Source organism: Hippichthys cyanospilos, chromosome 9, assembly GCF_059441005.1.
Source record: "Hippichthys cyanospilos isolate Australia breed blue-spotted pipefish chromosome 9, RoL_Hcya_1.0, whole genome shotgun sequence".
Taxonomy (NCBI): domain Eukaryota; kingdom Metazoa; phylum Chordata; class Actinopteri; order Syngnathiformes; family Syngnathidae; genus Hippichthys; species Hippichthys cyanospilos.
The window spans coordinates 10,794,122-10,811,502 of record NC_142377.1 but is presented as its reverse complement, the minus strand read 5'-3'; the positions used below and the strand labels follow the sequence as shown (position 1 = coordinate 10,811,502).

Here is a 17,381-nt window from a genome sequence, read left to right as displayed (position 1 = left end):
CTAAAATTTAAGAGATAAGATTTTTTTTTCTATGCTTCAACCTGAGATGCAATCTATTTATTTGTGTCCACTGTTGCGGACATTCATTTTTCTTCTGTATCTTTTGACAATTTGAGCTACCCTACTAAGTCCTAGTGTCCTCAGTCAAGGACATTCGAGCTTTTCCAATGATGTATCGTGTTTGGGTGGGATCCGATTAGCCGGCACTGGTCCGAGCTTCCCTGCAGAACTGCTGTCATTCGGTAAAATATACTGTATATATTTTTAAAATCCGAAAACTTTGATTAGAATTTTCTGTAGAATATCCAAAGACCAAAAATGCCAATAAATCGATTATTAAAATGATTGTTATCTGAAGCCCGGAGTCAAATTGCAGTGCCTCATCAACGTACAAGAACTGCTTGCCTCTTGTACTAATTTGAAAGGGAGGCGGCCTGCTGTGTACACATCCACAACAGCGCAAACCGCCTGTTTCTAAATGCAACAATTTACATGCATCCGCGTAAATACCAAAACTTGGTTTTGCCTGGCCCATTTCCACACAATATGGCCTCACTTAGTGCCCGATGTGCTCAACCATTACAACAGGCATCTGCGCACGTCGCAAGACACGTTTCGTGCAGAGGAAAGGACAAATCAGTTCTGGAGAAGCGATGACATATATCGTCAGAGCTCCAAAGGCGCTTAACTTGACCGTAAACACATTCTTCCAGAAAGGCCAACATAACCCAGTCCCCTTTTCTCCCCCGCGCTTTTCACCCCTCACTCCCACTCGCCGCACACCCACGCCTAAGGCAGCAAGCCCCGCACACACCTACACACACCCACACAGACACACACCACAACATACCAGTCAGACCAGTCTCACTGTGACGTATCGTAGTCAAATACAAGGCACTTGTTTTTACCCAACATCGTCTGGACATTCTCACGCTTACTGTATGTGCCACCAGAACGCTAGTTAAAGAACATTCTCAAGTTACGACATCATTGTCATAGTTCGGATGACTGTCATAAGTTCGTCGAGCTTCTCTGACCCATGCTAGGCAGCGCGAAAGTCAGCAATGACACAGGAATAGGTCACTCATCTTTTTTTCGGTTTGGACTTCCACAACAGGTGACCTCCTGACTTAATAGCACCGCTATTAGCAGCGCTAGAGCAAAAAGCATATCATAGCAAAATATTCCTTTTTGTAAATTCCATTAACAGTCAATAAACATATTTACTAGTGACAGACAAATGAAGCTTCATGAAGCACTTGTGATATTTTTTCACTCCTCTAGATGGCACTCTTTGTTCAAAGATGCGGGGAAATCTTAATGCAGTTTCTTTGCACAAGCCTGTATCTGTAAACCAAGAGCACCATCTAGTCGTGACGGACAAATGACGCTTCATGAAACACTAGTGCTTCATGAAGCTTTGTTTTCTCATCAAGATTCAATGACTAGAAATAGTTTGAATGCTCCCAAACAAATGAGTTCTCAGAATAAATATCCATCTAATATCAAAACACTTTTGCAGGGAATCGATATCAGGCAGAGTGTTTAAACATTTTTTTTTTAAATTTTGAATATATATATATATATATATATATATATATATATATATATATATATATATATATATATATATATATATATATATATATATATATATATATATAATTGCCTCCCTATCAAACAAAGGTACTAATGCATTTTTAATTGAAAATGGTCTGATTTAATAAATATTAGAACTATATTTGTTGGAGCATCTCTAAACATATTTCATTCAGCAGCTCAAAAAGGTAAATTGCGTAACATCATCGGTTTTATTTCTGGCCCGTCTGCCGGAAAATTGCGTCACTATTGACAAAACGCTTCCTTCTAACATTCCTTATCGCAAAGTAAGAGCATACAACATTGTGCAAAGGAGTCACTATAACAGAGGGCAGAAAAAAATAAAAATAAAATAATAATAATACATGACAATAATAATAATAATAAAGAGTAGTTAAATATTTGTGGTGTGGTTGTAATTCACAATTTTAAAAAATGGAATGGAGTCCGTTTGTTCCAGTTGATTTATTATTAATTTGAAAAGCAAAACGCACTATTTATTCCTGTCTCCAACATATGAAAATGCAGCTGGATGTGGCATTAAATTTCTTTTGAGAGGCAAGAAAGTTATCAAGAAAATCCTTAGATTGACAGTATTAAAAAGTAGTGATGTGAAAGTAAAATTTTGAGATTAATTTAAATTCTATAAAGCGTTAACTTTTTTTTTTAAAGGTATTATTACAGTCTTTTTACTCGTTCAATGCCAAGGGCCTTCTGGAAATGAATGTCCTTAATGTACTAAAGTTTTGATTTAATACTTAAGTATGTAGTATTTAACGTCCAGACTAAAAAAAAAAACAAAAAAAAAAAAAACAACGTAAAAATATGTCCCTGGCATTGAACGAGTGAAAAAAGATCATATTTTTGATGATTTTACGTGAATTCCAAGATTGTTGTAATCAAATCTGTTAGAAACATCACAGAAAATATTTGTTGAAAATGTGATTCATCAAGATTGATTACAGATAATTACAGAAAATTTGGTGATTAATTGGAACATTTGAATGGCTTGACAGCCATATTAAAAGCATTCGCTGATACATGTAGAAACCCTGTTAATATCAAACATATCCTCAGAAGTGCCGTCACGTACCGCGAGTAACCCCGTTTGATAACAGCCTAAATAGAACATGCAAATTTGAGCCCCCAAACTCCAAATTGTATTTGAGCCAACAACGATTGGTCCCCATGCTAAGAGCGGGGAGTCCAATGGAATATTACAAGCGATAAATATGAAACATTTGTCCTTCCCGTTGGCGTTACAAATGTATGTCGTGGCCGGACTTGTCACGCAATACGTCTGAGTAATAACGGAAAAAATACAAAACCGAAAAAACCACAACGGTGACAAAGGAAGTCATGGGCAACATGCTGTAAAATTCCACACGTAACCAACAGCGGGCCTGCAACTTGAGTATCTTCCTTGGCAGGAGCGTCTCTGTGACAATGACTCGAAAGTGGCACACAACAGCTGAGAGCTCATGCTCTATTTGGGCCGCGTCTAATCATGGCCGACATCGCGTATTTACACCAGTGATGCCAAGTTAGTTTTAATGATCAGCTTACTCCCAACCCTTCCCCTAAATACTGCAGAGGACCATGTGATAAAAATGGGGGAAAGGTACTTAGGTTAAAGTAAACATGATTGCGTTGACCTTTTAGTAAACCGACTGAGCCACTGCCTAATTCCAAGCGCACAATTGAGAGCAATGGTTCTCAAACTTTTTCAATTATGTAACTGCCTATGCTTGATTTTTTTTAAATACGTTGTTGCATGTTCCATTTGATTTGCTCTTAATCTGAAAAGAAAACTGTAATGTTCCTATCACAGCACCAGGACATGACATCTTTCTTTCTTCCAAGTAACTCCAAACCATCACAAAGCGTTAAATAAAAGCTTTAATTTTGTTACATGATTTAGAAATGAGTTTTGTCATGTTCCTTATAATTTGCTCTTAGTTTGAAAAGAAAATGGTAATGTCCCTGTCACAGCAACATGACAGGACAACATGACATTTTTTTTACTTCCAAGTAGCCCCAAAACCAGCACAAAGCATTAAATAAAAGCATTAATTTTACAGAGAAGGAGTGACCAACATGATTTAGTAATGAGTTGTTTCATGTTCCATTTAATTTGCTCTTCATTTGAAAATGAAAATGTTCCTGTCACGGCAACATGACAGAACAACATGACACTTTTTTTTTTTTTTAATTCAGCCAAGTACCCCTTAACCAGTGCAAAGTATTAAATACAAGCATTCATTTTGCAAAGGAGTGACTGACATGATTTAGTAATAACGTTCCTGTCACAGCAACAGAACAGGACAACATGACATTTTTTTCCCTCCAAGTGCCCTACAACCAGTGTAAAGCATTAAAAAAATGCATTCATTTTGCAAAGGAGCAACTAACATGTTTAGCAATGAGTTGTTTCGTGTTCCATTTGATTTGCTCTTAATTTGAAAAGAAAATTGTAATGTTGCTGTCATGGCAGAAAAAGCATTAAAGTGTGTTCACGGCCTCCAAAAGGTGTTTAAATATCCACAATCTTAAAGCGCAAATAAAGAGCAACTGTGCAACCATCTTGATATGGGAGCACCCACTCTATTTACCTGTGTGCAACATTTGCACAAACACAAAACCCTTTTCTCAACAAAATGTCACAACTCACCCATGTCGCACAAGCAAACCACACCTGACTTGTGCAAAGCATGCTGGCGGCTGGCGTAACACTGGCAGGAAACACACAAGTCTTCCAAAGCTCACATTTTGTTTGGTCATTTTATTGATTTTTTTTTTTCTTAGGAAAAATACTCAGTCAAGGGTTCAGGAAAAGGACACACGAGTCAGACTTTGCGCTAATCTCTTTGACAAAGGCATTTGAACACAGACAACACAGCACAAGAGTGCTCCGGTTTCACAGTTTGTCCACACTTGGTTTGATAATAACAGTCCAACTTCCAAGGTCAAACAAAATCTGTTTTGTGATGCTGCAATTGCAAGAAATGAAGTATTGTGAATATTTTTTTTATTTCACAATGCGCTTGTCACCCATCTAGAGCCTTCAGTACCTGGACAGGCAATGGTTTGATCAACATTTTGAGCAAAGTATCGACAAAGAAACGTTAACCACTATAAAATGAATTTAATCAACAAATGGAAATCTGTGCAAAGCAAGACCAGTTGTATTGATATTTCATGATTCAATGTGCCTAAACCATAAAATATAAATCCTTAACCTGCCTGGCAATGATTCTTAATTACTAAAGCAGTTCGTGCATCGTCACAAATATATTGATTTAACTTTACTATAGAGCTGTAACAATTATTTGACAACTAATTGATGAGCAAAAATGCCTTTAATGCCAGCCATTAAAAAAGACAACATGCCAACCAATTTCAAACATTCTGACTGACCATGGCACATTTAGTTTATTTTCACTAGCTAAATGATCCAGAGTTGCACAAACCTTTTTTGCACCCCCACCCCCAAAAAAAATAAAAATAAAAAAATAAAAACATGTTCGACGTCAATTGACGTCAATGACACACGTCGGTAAGGTTACATTGACGTGATTTCACGTCAGCGGCGCTCAGTGTTAATCAAAAACTATTTTTGATGATCCACTCCTCCGCATCCCACCTAAACAAGTGAGACATCATTGAAAAGGCCAGTATGTCCTCTACTGAGCACACTAGGACTTAGTATGGTACATTCAATGAGGTAAATGATATTGACCAAAAATAATTTTTTTAAAATGGAGGAAATTATCCTATTTCTGAAGTCCTTCATGTGAAAAAAAGCAATCATTTGCTTTCAAATGAATAAAAAAATAGCAACATTTTAACTTTGTGCTTATTTTTTTTCTGACATTACAGACCAAAGCAGTAACCCAGTTTTAGATGACGCATCAATTTGAAACAATGTCCTGTTTTTGAACCAAGGGATGGAAATTAAATGTTTTTTTTTAAATCAGATTCATTGATGAATTCATGAAAAATAACAATCGATAATTAAAATTATCCTTAGTTGCAGCTCTACTTTATTGCTACTGAGCATGGCACAATGGTTAAAATGTCTGCCTCAACATTTTGAGGTTCGAGCTTTGAATCTTACCTCCTGCCTCCCTATGTTGATTTTGTAGGTTTTTTTCTGCTCTTGCATGTTTCAGCCGGGTTTTATGACTTCCTACCTTGACTTTGCCCAAAAGTCAGTTAGGATACTAACAAGGGTAAGGAGAATATTAAATAGCAGATAGCTACTGATGACTAATAAAACCACACAAAAAAAAAAAGCCAAAGAGAAAAATAAAGCAGTTTTTGAAGTTAATCCTTTTGACACCAAAGGTCCATAACATGTTGGAGGAACCACAAAATGCAAATCTTTGGAGGTTCCTCTGTATGTGAGCAATGCTCACTGATTAGTGCATGGTCAAAAATGACACCTCAAATATAAAACATACATTTTTGCACATTAGCGCTCAAATAAAGGGGCGGGGATCTTAAAATGTAATAAAAACCATTCACAAAAATATTGGCGCAAAACGGTACAATCAGGACAATTTATGTCCCGATGTGTTCATAATTGCGTAATCCAAATCTTTTAAAAATACTAGCAAGGAAGTCTTTGCCCTTTTTTTGTGAGGGTGATCCGCCGCCTTCACTGACTTTGGCAGACGGTGGCGCCGCCCTTGGCCCCTGCAGCAGCTTTTTTGCGCCTCTTCATGAGGAGCGGGTTGCTGGACGTGTCCAGGTCCTTGATCTTCACCTGGTCGTAGTCCACACGCATGGTCGCCAAGGCGCTGTTCATTTCCTCCTGTGACATTTCAGATACACAATCTGTTTACTCATTGGTGCATTTACACCAGCAAGACATAGTTTATGATTCTCAAATGGGGGTAGGAAAAACCCTGAGGGTACCTGAAGACACTTCAGGGGGATTTTAACAGTTTCAAATCTAATTGAACCGAACACATGTTTTCTTTTCAAATTAGGATCAGATTAATTAGAACATGTAGCGACTTCTTTTGTTTTTTAATTGTATTACATGGACTACTTTTGTTAAGTTTTATATGAAAAATAAATAAAACACATCAATAAAACACAACATATGATGTTGAGAATCTATTTTCTGGAATTGTTGAATAAAATGTCTAGTTCCCACTACAAATGTACACTCTTAAAACAGTTGGGTAAAAAAATAACCCAATTATGGGTCGTAATATTTGGATCAAATCTACCCAACTTCCTGGAGTGTTTCATTCACTTATCTTGTTTAGTGTTGCATTTTCTACTGAGCATCAATGAATAAACATTAATTAGGTAATTAATAGTAATAAGGGAAACTAATTGTTTTGCAATAAACTTGAATGTGAAATGACATTTTTATCAGCTTATTCTAAGAATTAATACAATTATTGATTGAACAATGAATTTTAATTATATTCAAAAGTGACAGACCTAGTGACTAGTAAAGGGAAAATGAAGCTTCATGAAGCACTTGTCACAAGTGACTTGTGATATTTTCGTACTCCTTAATTTCCCGATCAATGAAAGTTCAGTGGAAACATATTCCATTTCCACTGCCACTTTGAACCATCTAGAGCGGTGAAAAAATATCACAAGTGCTTCACGAAGCTTCATTTGTTTGTCGCTACTAGTGACTACTTTGAACATCAGTGATGTGGCATTGTCGCAAACTTTATTAAATATTTTCACTAAAGCAATTATGCCACTCAGCTCAAATATATATTTGATATATATATATATATATATATATATATATATATATATATATATATATATATATATATATATATATATATATATATACTGTATATACACACACATTCTAAAACCGTACTGGTCTGTCATGTTTGAATATGGGATGAAGTAAGAGTTTAGCCTGAGCTTTTTTGAGAAGTAGTTGAAAAGGGAAACATTTGCACAACCTACATTACACTATTGCAGAAGGATCCGCTATTGTGAGTCCATCATTGAAGACAATTGTATTTTCTGCTTGTTACGTCAGACTTCAGCTCTTGAGGACTGCTACTATTTATCCATGACTTTACTCACGCACAATTGCACCCATTGAAAAGGTCTGATTTCCTAATATAATGGTATGAGAGAAGAAAAAAAACGCTGTGTGTGTGTGTGTGTGTGTGTGTTAGACACTTGTATTGTACAGTATTTAGTTAGGGCCTATAGTCACTGCCCCCCTCTAGTGAACACAGGCGGTATTACGTGGGCGTCATGACGTCATGTGTGTGCGTCGGCACAGCTCATACACTTTAATCGAAAGTGCCTTAGAAATGGTGCAGGGGTAAACCTTTCTATTAAAATACAGAGCAAACAAGGAAACAGTACATTATATCATTTATTTTTCCTCTCTCTCTATTTATTTACCTGAATTTGTTCTCACCTTTCTTAGAAAATGCATATTAATGATGTAAAGGGAACAGCACCTTTTTCTTCGCAAATTGAGAGCAAATTAATTGGAACATGAAGCAACTTAGCTGCTAAATGGTGTTACGACTCCTTGGCAAAATGTAGGCCTTTAATTTGTCACATTTTATCCGGATAAAGATTACCATTAATGATGCGATTTTACAGATAATGTTACACAATATATTTCTTGAGTCCAAGCGCAAGTCTCCAAGTTCACGTGGATCATGCTGTCTTTGTTTTTGAACTGTATTTCAATTAGATCACAAAAAAAATCAAGCATTTCAATCATATTTTCAAGTACATCTTATTTTTAGAATTTCAGTCTAACAGATCTTTTATTGATATGAACTCCGGGATTTTTGTAAATAAATTGGAATTTAAAATCTGTCAGTCTAGAACGTTTTTTTTTTACTTGTAATTCCACCCAGTGGCCAGAAGAGGTCAGTGTTGTTGCGTTTCACACCTTAACGTCTTCCCACATTTCTCGGTCCTCAGTCAGTACCCGGGAGGTGTGGAGAGGAGTGGACGGGACCACCATGGCTTGCTGTACAACACAAACAAATAAATAAATACATTGGAAATAGTACCAGTTGTTTCAAAAGTGTGTTGTGTCTTGGGTGTGCAAACTTACACTGATCCAAGGGTGTTTCATAAACTGACTGATGGTCATTCTCTCGTTGGGATCTGTCTTCAGCAGCTGGTGAATCAAATTTTTGCCTATAGGAGGACCAATTTGCAAGTCTTTAAATTTGATTGAATAAATTGTCTTGAAACCAATCTTCTTCGAAATGATAGATTTTTTTTGCTACATCTTTTGTTAAAGGTTATACAGCCAATCAAGGATTCGTCAGGGTTATCAAAACACTTTGAAAACTTTAGTATAGCTGAAAAGTGACAAATATAATTGTAGTCAAATTAAAAAGGGCACTGATGTCCCGCCCACATGCCAATTTGTGAAGGGTAAATGAACACACCTTCATGTGAAACGTCAGCCCACTCCGGGTTGGGAAATTCATATTGCCCCATCCTGATTCGCCGCTTCATCCCCGGTGAAATGGCTTGACCCGTGTTGGAATAAAATGGAGGGAAGCCACACAATCTAGGGAAGAACAACACAGCGGTAATCCCTCCACTCTTTCTTCGGCGACAAACGTGAAATACTCACAGGATATACATGATGACGCCCAGCGACCACATGTCACATGACTTGTCATATTTCTCCGGACCCAAAACCTCTGGCGCTGATCCGCGACAAGAAAAACTGAATTAAGTTCAACTCTTGTATTTTGTCCGATCATTTGATCTTTACATCGAAGCCCTTTCACATCAAAGGGAGAGACTACGCCAGGGAGCTGAAATTTCACCCATATGGTGACAAAATGTCAAAGTTCAGGATATTTGTAAATAAAGAGGCACTAACCCACGTAGTAGGGTGTGTAGCAGGGGGTCTGAAGAGGGTTGTGTTGCGTGGTCTCCTTGGCGAAACCAAAGTCTGTGAGCTTGAGAACTCCATTCCTGTGCTTTGAGGTGTACAAAAGATTCTCAGGCTGTAAAAGGGGGGCAGAAAATGAGGTTACTATTTGTTTTCCAAAGCAAAATTGAAATTGTTGAGCTCACCTTGATATCTCTGTGTGCAATGTTAATGCTATGCAGGAACTCAATGGCGGAGCCGATGTCTCTCATAATCTCAGACGCCTCTGCCAAAGGGGTGCAAAGACACGGTCTCAAACCGGAAATCAATCAGATGTGCGTGTCACGGGGCGTGTCAAGAAACCAGATCTATATCCGCGGCATATCGCAAATCAAACTTGTGCAGAATGGAAAATTCGACATAGCCGTTTGATTTGTGAGTCAACTAATATATTTACAAGACTTTTTCGAGGACACTTCGAGGCTTTCTCTGTTGTAACCTGCTGATGATACTCTGACGCTGGAAATTCAGCGGCCACTTCCCTCTGATAACATCCTGTTTTGTGCCTCGCAGAGCACCAGGCATCCACTCGTGTATGTTTGAGGGGAAGCATTCATTCAATATTCTCAATATACTCTGTATTTCATATCGGTGGTAGTCAACTTTTTTTCAGAGATGTACCCCATGTGAAATATCTTTTCATCCAAGTAGCCCGCATTTTTGGGTTTAAAAAAAAATAAAACATAAGAACGAACTTTATTAATAAATATTGTTCCACAAAAAAAAAAATCAATGTTAAATGTCAGACCTGTTTGCAAAAATAAATCATTATTTGTCCACAGAAAAATATTCAACTTGAAGTGTCCTCTTATGAATGTATTTATTCAAGTTTAACAACGATGTACTTTGTCAGGAATAATTATTACTAGTAGAAATTTTCCTGTGGACGAGCATATGGAAACATGAATAAAATCCACCCACAGATAGCACTACAAATGTAGCTCCCGAAAGTCTATTCTGTCTATATATTTGTTCCAAATGGATGATGTACAAGTTAATTAACATTCCTCTATTTATTTCTTTGTTTGTTTACTGTATATATTCATATTTGATCTCACCTTTCTCAGTGAAAGCCTGGTCTCCTCGGGCCTGGATGCGGCTGAACAGTTCTCCCCCCTCCATACTGCAGAGCCACACGAATGGACACACACCCACACAAACTGAATTTTGACATTTGAAATGGAAGCATTGCGCTTAGGTTATTTCATTCATCAATGAATCCGTCTATTATTTTGTTGATTGATTTATGATTGCATTGCGGTGATTGAGTTGTACATTGAAGAACACTTTTTTCATTTTACATCCCTTAATTTAAAAAAAAAGACATTATTTCAAATTGAAATCGCACATTTTTGTCATAATTAGCCTGCTGGTTTGATCGCAAGCATTTCATACGATTGGTAAAAATGCTGATAACCGTTTGTATCATGAGTTTGCCTTCATACTAAAAAAAAAAAAAAATTTGATTTGATTAATTTTTAGTCTTAAAAATGATTAATCAATTAAAAATCCTTATCGATTAATTTGGCGAAAGATCAATTGTCGATTAATCGTTGCGCCTCAACTTCATATGCAATACAGGTGAAATTTCCGGTGACAAAATATGTAAATGGTCTTAGAAGTAAAATGGATGCCTTATCTTATCAAAAAGTTAGCAAACATGTCGTGTCCATTAAGGGTTTTACAAGAACATCTGCTTGGTAACATCTGTGCAAGCAATTGATGTTTAATTAAATGTCTTGCTCATATTGTACCGAGCAGATAGACGCTTTGTAACGCTGATAAGTGATAAGATGAACATTTTGTTGATCGTCACTAAATAAAAAGATAAGCAAAATTGAATTGTGGGATGAAGCTGATTTCAACCTCACATTTACCTAAGGTGGTAAATATAAAATATTTGACCTTTGACTTTCGATTTGATTATTTGATAGGTTTGGTGACATGTTTGCCAATGAGGATGTGTTCCCTACACCATTAGAGGACGGAGAGAGGAAGCGAGAGGAATAAACACGCTTTTGTGCTCGAGTGACAGAACTAAAATGTCGAACCCCGCTGACCTCCGCTGTCACAGGAAGCAGCTAACAGCAGACTGAGATCACTGACTTTCGCACACACACAAACGGTTACTACAAACACGAGAACACAAACACTGTTGCCATGCCAGTACATTTAGGCAATAAATAAATGACTGCCCCAAGATTAAATCCTCAATAATTTGAAGAGATCCGTTTCAGTTCACGTTTGTTTGTGCGGGGCCATTTTTTAAGTAGCTAGCTCTGCTTGCATGGTAAATTACATGATTAGCACACACAATCGTGGTTGTTTGTTGGGTCATTGTAACCTAATGAAACAATACAAATAAAGATTTGCGGGATTTGAAGGGGAGAGTCTTTAGAATTTCGTGCTATTTGGTGATGAGCTAAAAATTCATTTATTCATGATAAATTTCAATATACAAAAACTATGTTCTATCACATACATTTCTTTAAAGATAATTTTACATACACAAAGCTCATACTGCCCCTAATAGAGGGCTGACATGTTTTGCCGCCATATTTCGTTTCCAAATACCCAAAGAAGAACTATGCCATATTCGGCCTGCAATCCCTTTTTCAGGGGCCCGCGGGATAAAATATACAACAAAATTAGAATTTGATGGGCGAAAGGACGAAAGAAAGTAGAAGGGTGGCAAGGAGAATGAGAAGAGAGTATGCCCCCCCCCCCCCAAAAAAAAATGGTAGTAATGGCCAAATGAAGCTTCATGAAGTGCGTGTGATATTTTATCACTCGTCCAGAGGTTCAAAGGGTACTTTCATACATTTCCACTGCGCTAGCATTTATCTGTAAACCAAGAGCACCATCTGGAGGAGTAAAAATAAATCTCAAGCACTTCATGAGGCATCTTTTTCCCATCACAGCAAAGTGTCCCTTGCATCCTTCCGTTTTTTTGCATGTGGTCCTTAAATGCAAGTTTGGACACCAATACCAGAGTGTGATTCAAAATTGTTGCATTCTTCTAATTCACCACAAGATGGCACTAGATTCTACACACAGACCCTTAAATTATGAGTTGAAATGATACATAGCAAGCTAACAAGGTACACGTTACCACTCCATGATGATGAGCAGGCACTTCTTCTCATGATACAGGTTCTCATACAGGCTGAGGATTCGAACAATATGCGGACCGCCAGACACCCTCCAGTGAAGTTCCACCTCCCGCCTTGCTTTGGGGCTGTCATGGAGGATCTGGAAGACACAATAGGGAAAAGACAAACCACCATCACTTACAATTAATACAGTCCCATTATGATCGAATTGGGTTCTTCGTTTGTTGGATTCTGATATGTTTTTTTAATGGATTTGCTGGATAAACGGTAAGCAAACAGCGATTTGCCAATTTGGCGTACGAATCCAGGCCAGACAGCAGGTGGATGCTGACATAACATCCATGAGCAGTAAGTGCGTATTTTTGGATATGACAGCCAAGGAGTGATCTGATGTTAACAAGAAGGCTGCTCTGCTCACCGACTGGGAAAGACTGACTCATGGACATGTGAGCGAGACACACACATACGCACGTACACGTGCACGCAAACTGATTCTGATTATGAAGACGAGCAGCTTGCTTGTTGATTTATGACAATTCTATGTCACGGAAGACATTTAAGGAGTTTCTTGTAGTCCCATTGAAGATGTCAGTGACTGCTCTTCACTATGAGTGTGTGGATGAGGAAGTGATAACTGGAAGTCTCAGGGCACACTAAAAGTAAATGTGACCGAACGTGACTTTCACGAGAAACTCATTTATTGCTTCATAATGCTCATTACGTGCAGGGCACTGCCATAATAATAAAAGAGTACGAATGAAAAACGACAAGCAATATAGCGAGCTACAGAGACATTATGGCGACCGCATACACACACACTTGCCCCGATTCTGCTCTAAACCAATTAACAGCCTCCTCACACTTCTGCTGAAACCTCGTTTCTCTAGAAGTCACTGTTCACACGAAGGCTCTGTGCCTAAAAAACAGCCTCATGGAACAAAAAAGCTCATTATTTTATATATAATACATATTTAAAGACACATATTATTATGTAGACATATTATTTATTTACATTATTTCTGCTCCAGCAAGTGACAGCTCTGTATTAAGTCTGTTCATAAACGTGGTCGTATAAGGTGCACTATTAAATGTATTTAACCATTTAAAACACTATAAGGTTATTAATTTAACCTATAATTCATTTGATGAGTAAATTATTTTTCATCAACAAATGATTAAAAACACTTTTTTTTCCCACTTGCGGCCATGTGCTCAACACTAAAGCAACGGCTGATCATGGCTGGCCCATTTGGTCATGTGTCAATTTCTGTCGTGTTTTTAAAATGTATTCATTTTACATGAAAAATAATGTAGTTAATATTAACTTTTTATGTTGAAAATTGCTAACTAATAGTGACGGGAAAATGAAGCTCCATGAAGCATTTTGATATTTTCTTAACTGTGGAAACGGGGAAAATATCCCCTGCCTTTTTGAACCAAAACCAGTGCCCTCTGCAGGAGTGAAAAATATCACAAGAGCTTCATGAAGCTTCCTTGGTCCGACACTACTAAACAAGTTTAGTATTTTTCTAAAAGTGTCTTGTTTTTGTTACCTTACAATGATATTTAATTTTCATTTTCAACATACAACCAAGGTTACTAAAAACATTGTTACTTTTTTACATCTACTTTTTTCCTATTTTCCTTGAGCATTAATTGTAAAGAATGTTGTGAAATACCTTTTAATATGTCTATTAAAAATATATATTCTGGTCACATGACATCCTGGAACTTCAAAGTTCCAATTGGAGTCGTCTAAACAAGAATTTAAGCTTTAATGAGGGTCACTGGAGACTTATTAACTATTTAACAGCAGTGGTGGGTTCAAGTGAAGAGAAAAATGTTCTTGTCCCAAAAAAATTCAGGGTTTTTCTTTGATGGAAATTTTGACTGTCTTTAGGCTTTGCTAGTTAACAAACAAGCGTTTTTAATATTGTCAAAGGTTACGGAGGTCAACAATCAGACAAATGGGGCTAAATGGAATTCTGATGAGTGTAAATGGAGTGAATGGCATCCATCCAGCTCTGCTACAAAGTGGATTAAAGCTATACTCATCCATTATGTTTAGCACCCAGATGTCTCGCTAATTAAAAAGCTCACAAGGTGGTCAACTCCACTCAGCACCTTCCTTATTAGAACCTCCTTATCATGTCGCCTTTGGCTTTTTATATACCCCAATTGTTAACTTAATGACTTGGAGCGACAATAGGGTCATTTAAAAAGTCCACTGCGTCCAAGTCGGTTGTGATTTTTTATTATTATTATTTTTACAGCCAGGCTCACCATACAAGAGACAAACATCTTTTATTTAAACTTGTTTGAAAGAGAACTGATTCAATACGCGCACAGGAGGTTGACACACTCCCCAGGACAGATTGTGTTTGTTCTCAGAGGTTCCTCTCAGTTACACGATAGCTGAAATATGATCGTGTGGCCCCCTCTCACTTTTGACATGTCTCTCAGAGAGTGAACACAATTTCCTCTGCGGGATCAATAAAGTTTAGTGAATGTCAAGATAGGGACTGTTTACACTCAGGCACTTCATTAAGCTTCATTCGCAACCCAAGCAGATATGATTATAAATTGTATCAGGAAAAAAATAGAAAAGTCTTTTATTGTGTATTTATGCGGAAAGCATTAAAGTCAACGTACTAGTACATTGTCCTAACCAGTGAGAAAATTCAGTACACGAGTATGACTTCTTTGTGCTTCTAGAACATTTTTTGTTTCCATTATAAGTGACACTATTTGACTACAAGTATGTAATCATCAAAAGTTGCATTTTATTGTTAACTTTGGTTATCTGATATTTACATTTGTTTGACGATCATGGCTCGCCTGTTTACCGAGTTTGGCCATGTGACATTATCAAGATGGGGATGATAAAATTGTGAATCAGATTCTGAATCAGAGACTGCAACGAGGCAAAAAAAAAATCCTTTTTTTCATCTCAGGGGGCGGCCATTTTATCACTCGATGTCACCTGATGATGACCTCACTATTGCTCAAAGCTCAGGTGAGAACCAATCATAGCTCGGGTGTTTTCGGAGTTAGGTCACGTGATCCTATCAAGCCGGGCCGTGACCGGTTGTCACCCGAGCAACTGTGATGTCATCTAAAGGCGACAGCAAGTGGCAAAACAGCTGCCTCCATTATGAAGAAAAATGTGTGGATTTTGCAGCTTAATTGACATTGTTTGGAGTTGTGGAGTGATACCTATTCGAATTATTAACCGTTCAAATTATTTATAGTCAACAAATTAAACCCTTTTAAATTGTATGATGTAATTGGATTTAAAACAGCTCAAAATAATGTGTAAAGTATACATTAAATCTTGCCACGGTGTCCAAAAGCTGTTCAAAATTAGGGAGCGTTGTTACGTGCTAAGAGGCGTAGGCATTTTTATAAAAATAAAGACAAGAAAAAACATTAAAGGGACAATGTGTAAGATTGACCATTTTTCATTACGGCCAGCAGGAGGTGCTGCACGTGTTGCATTTACCATCGTCTGCAGCAATAACAACATGGCCGCCTCCGGAGGAGTGCCCCCCCCCCCCCCCCCCCATGTAATATCATTTAATGATAACTACACCTATGATTATATTTAAAATATACCGGTGGTCATTAAGAACACATTCATTTGCAAGTTATTGAAATTCACATGCATTTAATTTATTCCTTTTTAATGAAAAACGTTTGAAATCTGACACACTGTCCCTTGAAGTCACTAAAGTGTTACGAAAGGCCGTTCAAAAAAGGGCAGAGGGGCGCTAATGACCCCTTGGCCATAGTTTGGACAACATTGTTGCAACGTGCAGGTGAGTTGTACCTTCAGCGCACACTTCTGTCCAGTCTTCTTGTTGAAGCACTGCAGAACTTTGCCGTTGATTCCCAAACCCAAAACCTGGCTGGAGACCTTATAGTCTTTCGTCACTGCGTGCTTTTTGATATCCAGTCTGGTGTTTCCGGGCAAAGGGAATTGGGTGTCCTCGGCGGCTGCAGCGGCCGCCGCAGGGGGAGCCTTCGGCGGAGGGGGCGGAGGCGGTTGCAGTTTGGCGTCCCCCGAAGGCGAGTCGTGCTCGGGTTCGGCGATCGGCGCTCGCGGCGGGCTCTTCCCGTTGCCGTCCTGCAGCATGTTCGGGCGGGAATGATTCACCAAATCACGCGATAATTATCCGATATACGCGGATGGTTGTCCTGAACACCGCTGCAAAAACTTTTTATCTTCTCATTCCTTTGTGAAAAATCCAAACTAGTAAAGCTTCTCTGAGTTAGTTATTCCCCCAAAAGGAATCCAAATATCCCGCGGGTGCTGACATGGAGCCAAGCGAGTCCAGATAGCTTTGACATGGGATCGGCTTGAGTTCACATGGGCCAGTGTCAAAGTGTGTGGAAGTGGAAGCGCTCATAAGCGCCACCCTCCTTCCACTGACTGATCTCATTTCACAACTCGACCCCGGCGGCTGCTTTAAAGGTGCAGGAGCCTGGCAAATGTTGCCAATGCTAATGTACTTCAAGTTTGGACAAAAGGAAGATTGTGTTACAGCATGACAAGATTTTACAGTGCAAATGTCTTTGCTCACCATTACCCTCTATATAGCTTAGTTTTAATTTATTCCGTGCCAGTGATCTTGATCCAAACATTGTTTTCTCATTGAAGTAAATTAAAACGACTTTATAAATTCCATCCAACCATTTATGATCTTAACCGCGTATTCCCGCCACCCCCAAGTAACGTTATTTTTCTA

General features: G+C 38.1%; 1 protein-coding gene across 1 annotated transcript; it reads right to left on the bottom strand.

The window, feature by feature from the left end:
• Positions 1–4,361: 4,361 nt before the first annotated feature.
• On the bottom strand, positions 4,362–17,290 carry mapkapk3 (MAPK activated protein kinase 3). The gene is made up of 10 exons (XM_088424602.1): positions 16,463–17,290; positions 12,633–12,772; positions 10,579–10,643; positions 9,667–9,746; positions 9,470–9,596; positions 9,215–9,290; positions 9,024–9,148; positions 8,681–8,766; positions 8,513–8,593; positions 4,362–6,415 (listed from the first exon to the last, which is right to left on the bottom strand). Exons 1-10 carry the CDS (start codon positions 16,766–16,768, stop codon positions 6,260–6,262), a joined length of 1,242 nt encoding a protein of 413 aa, XP_088280728.1. The 5' UTR covers positions 16,769–17,290; the 3' UTR covers positions 4,362–6,259.
• Positions 17,291–17,381: the final 91 nt, after the last annotated feature.

Coding starts and splice junctions, on each gene's coding strand:
- mapkapk3 (XM_088424602.1), bottom strand. CDS start 16,768: ATGCTGCAGGACGGCAACGGGAAGAGCCCGCCGCGAGCGCCGATCGCC. Junction 10,644..12,632: donor CTGCTCATCATCATGGAGTG/GTAACGTGTACC, acceptor GTGGCTCTGCAG/TATGGAGGGGGGAGAACTGT. Junction 8,594..8,680: donor TGAAACACCCTTGGATCAGT/GTAAGTTTGCAC, acceptor TGTGTTGTACAG/CAAGCCATGGTGGTCCCGTC.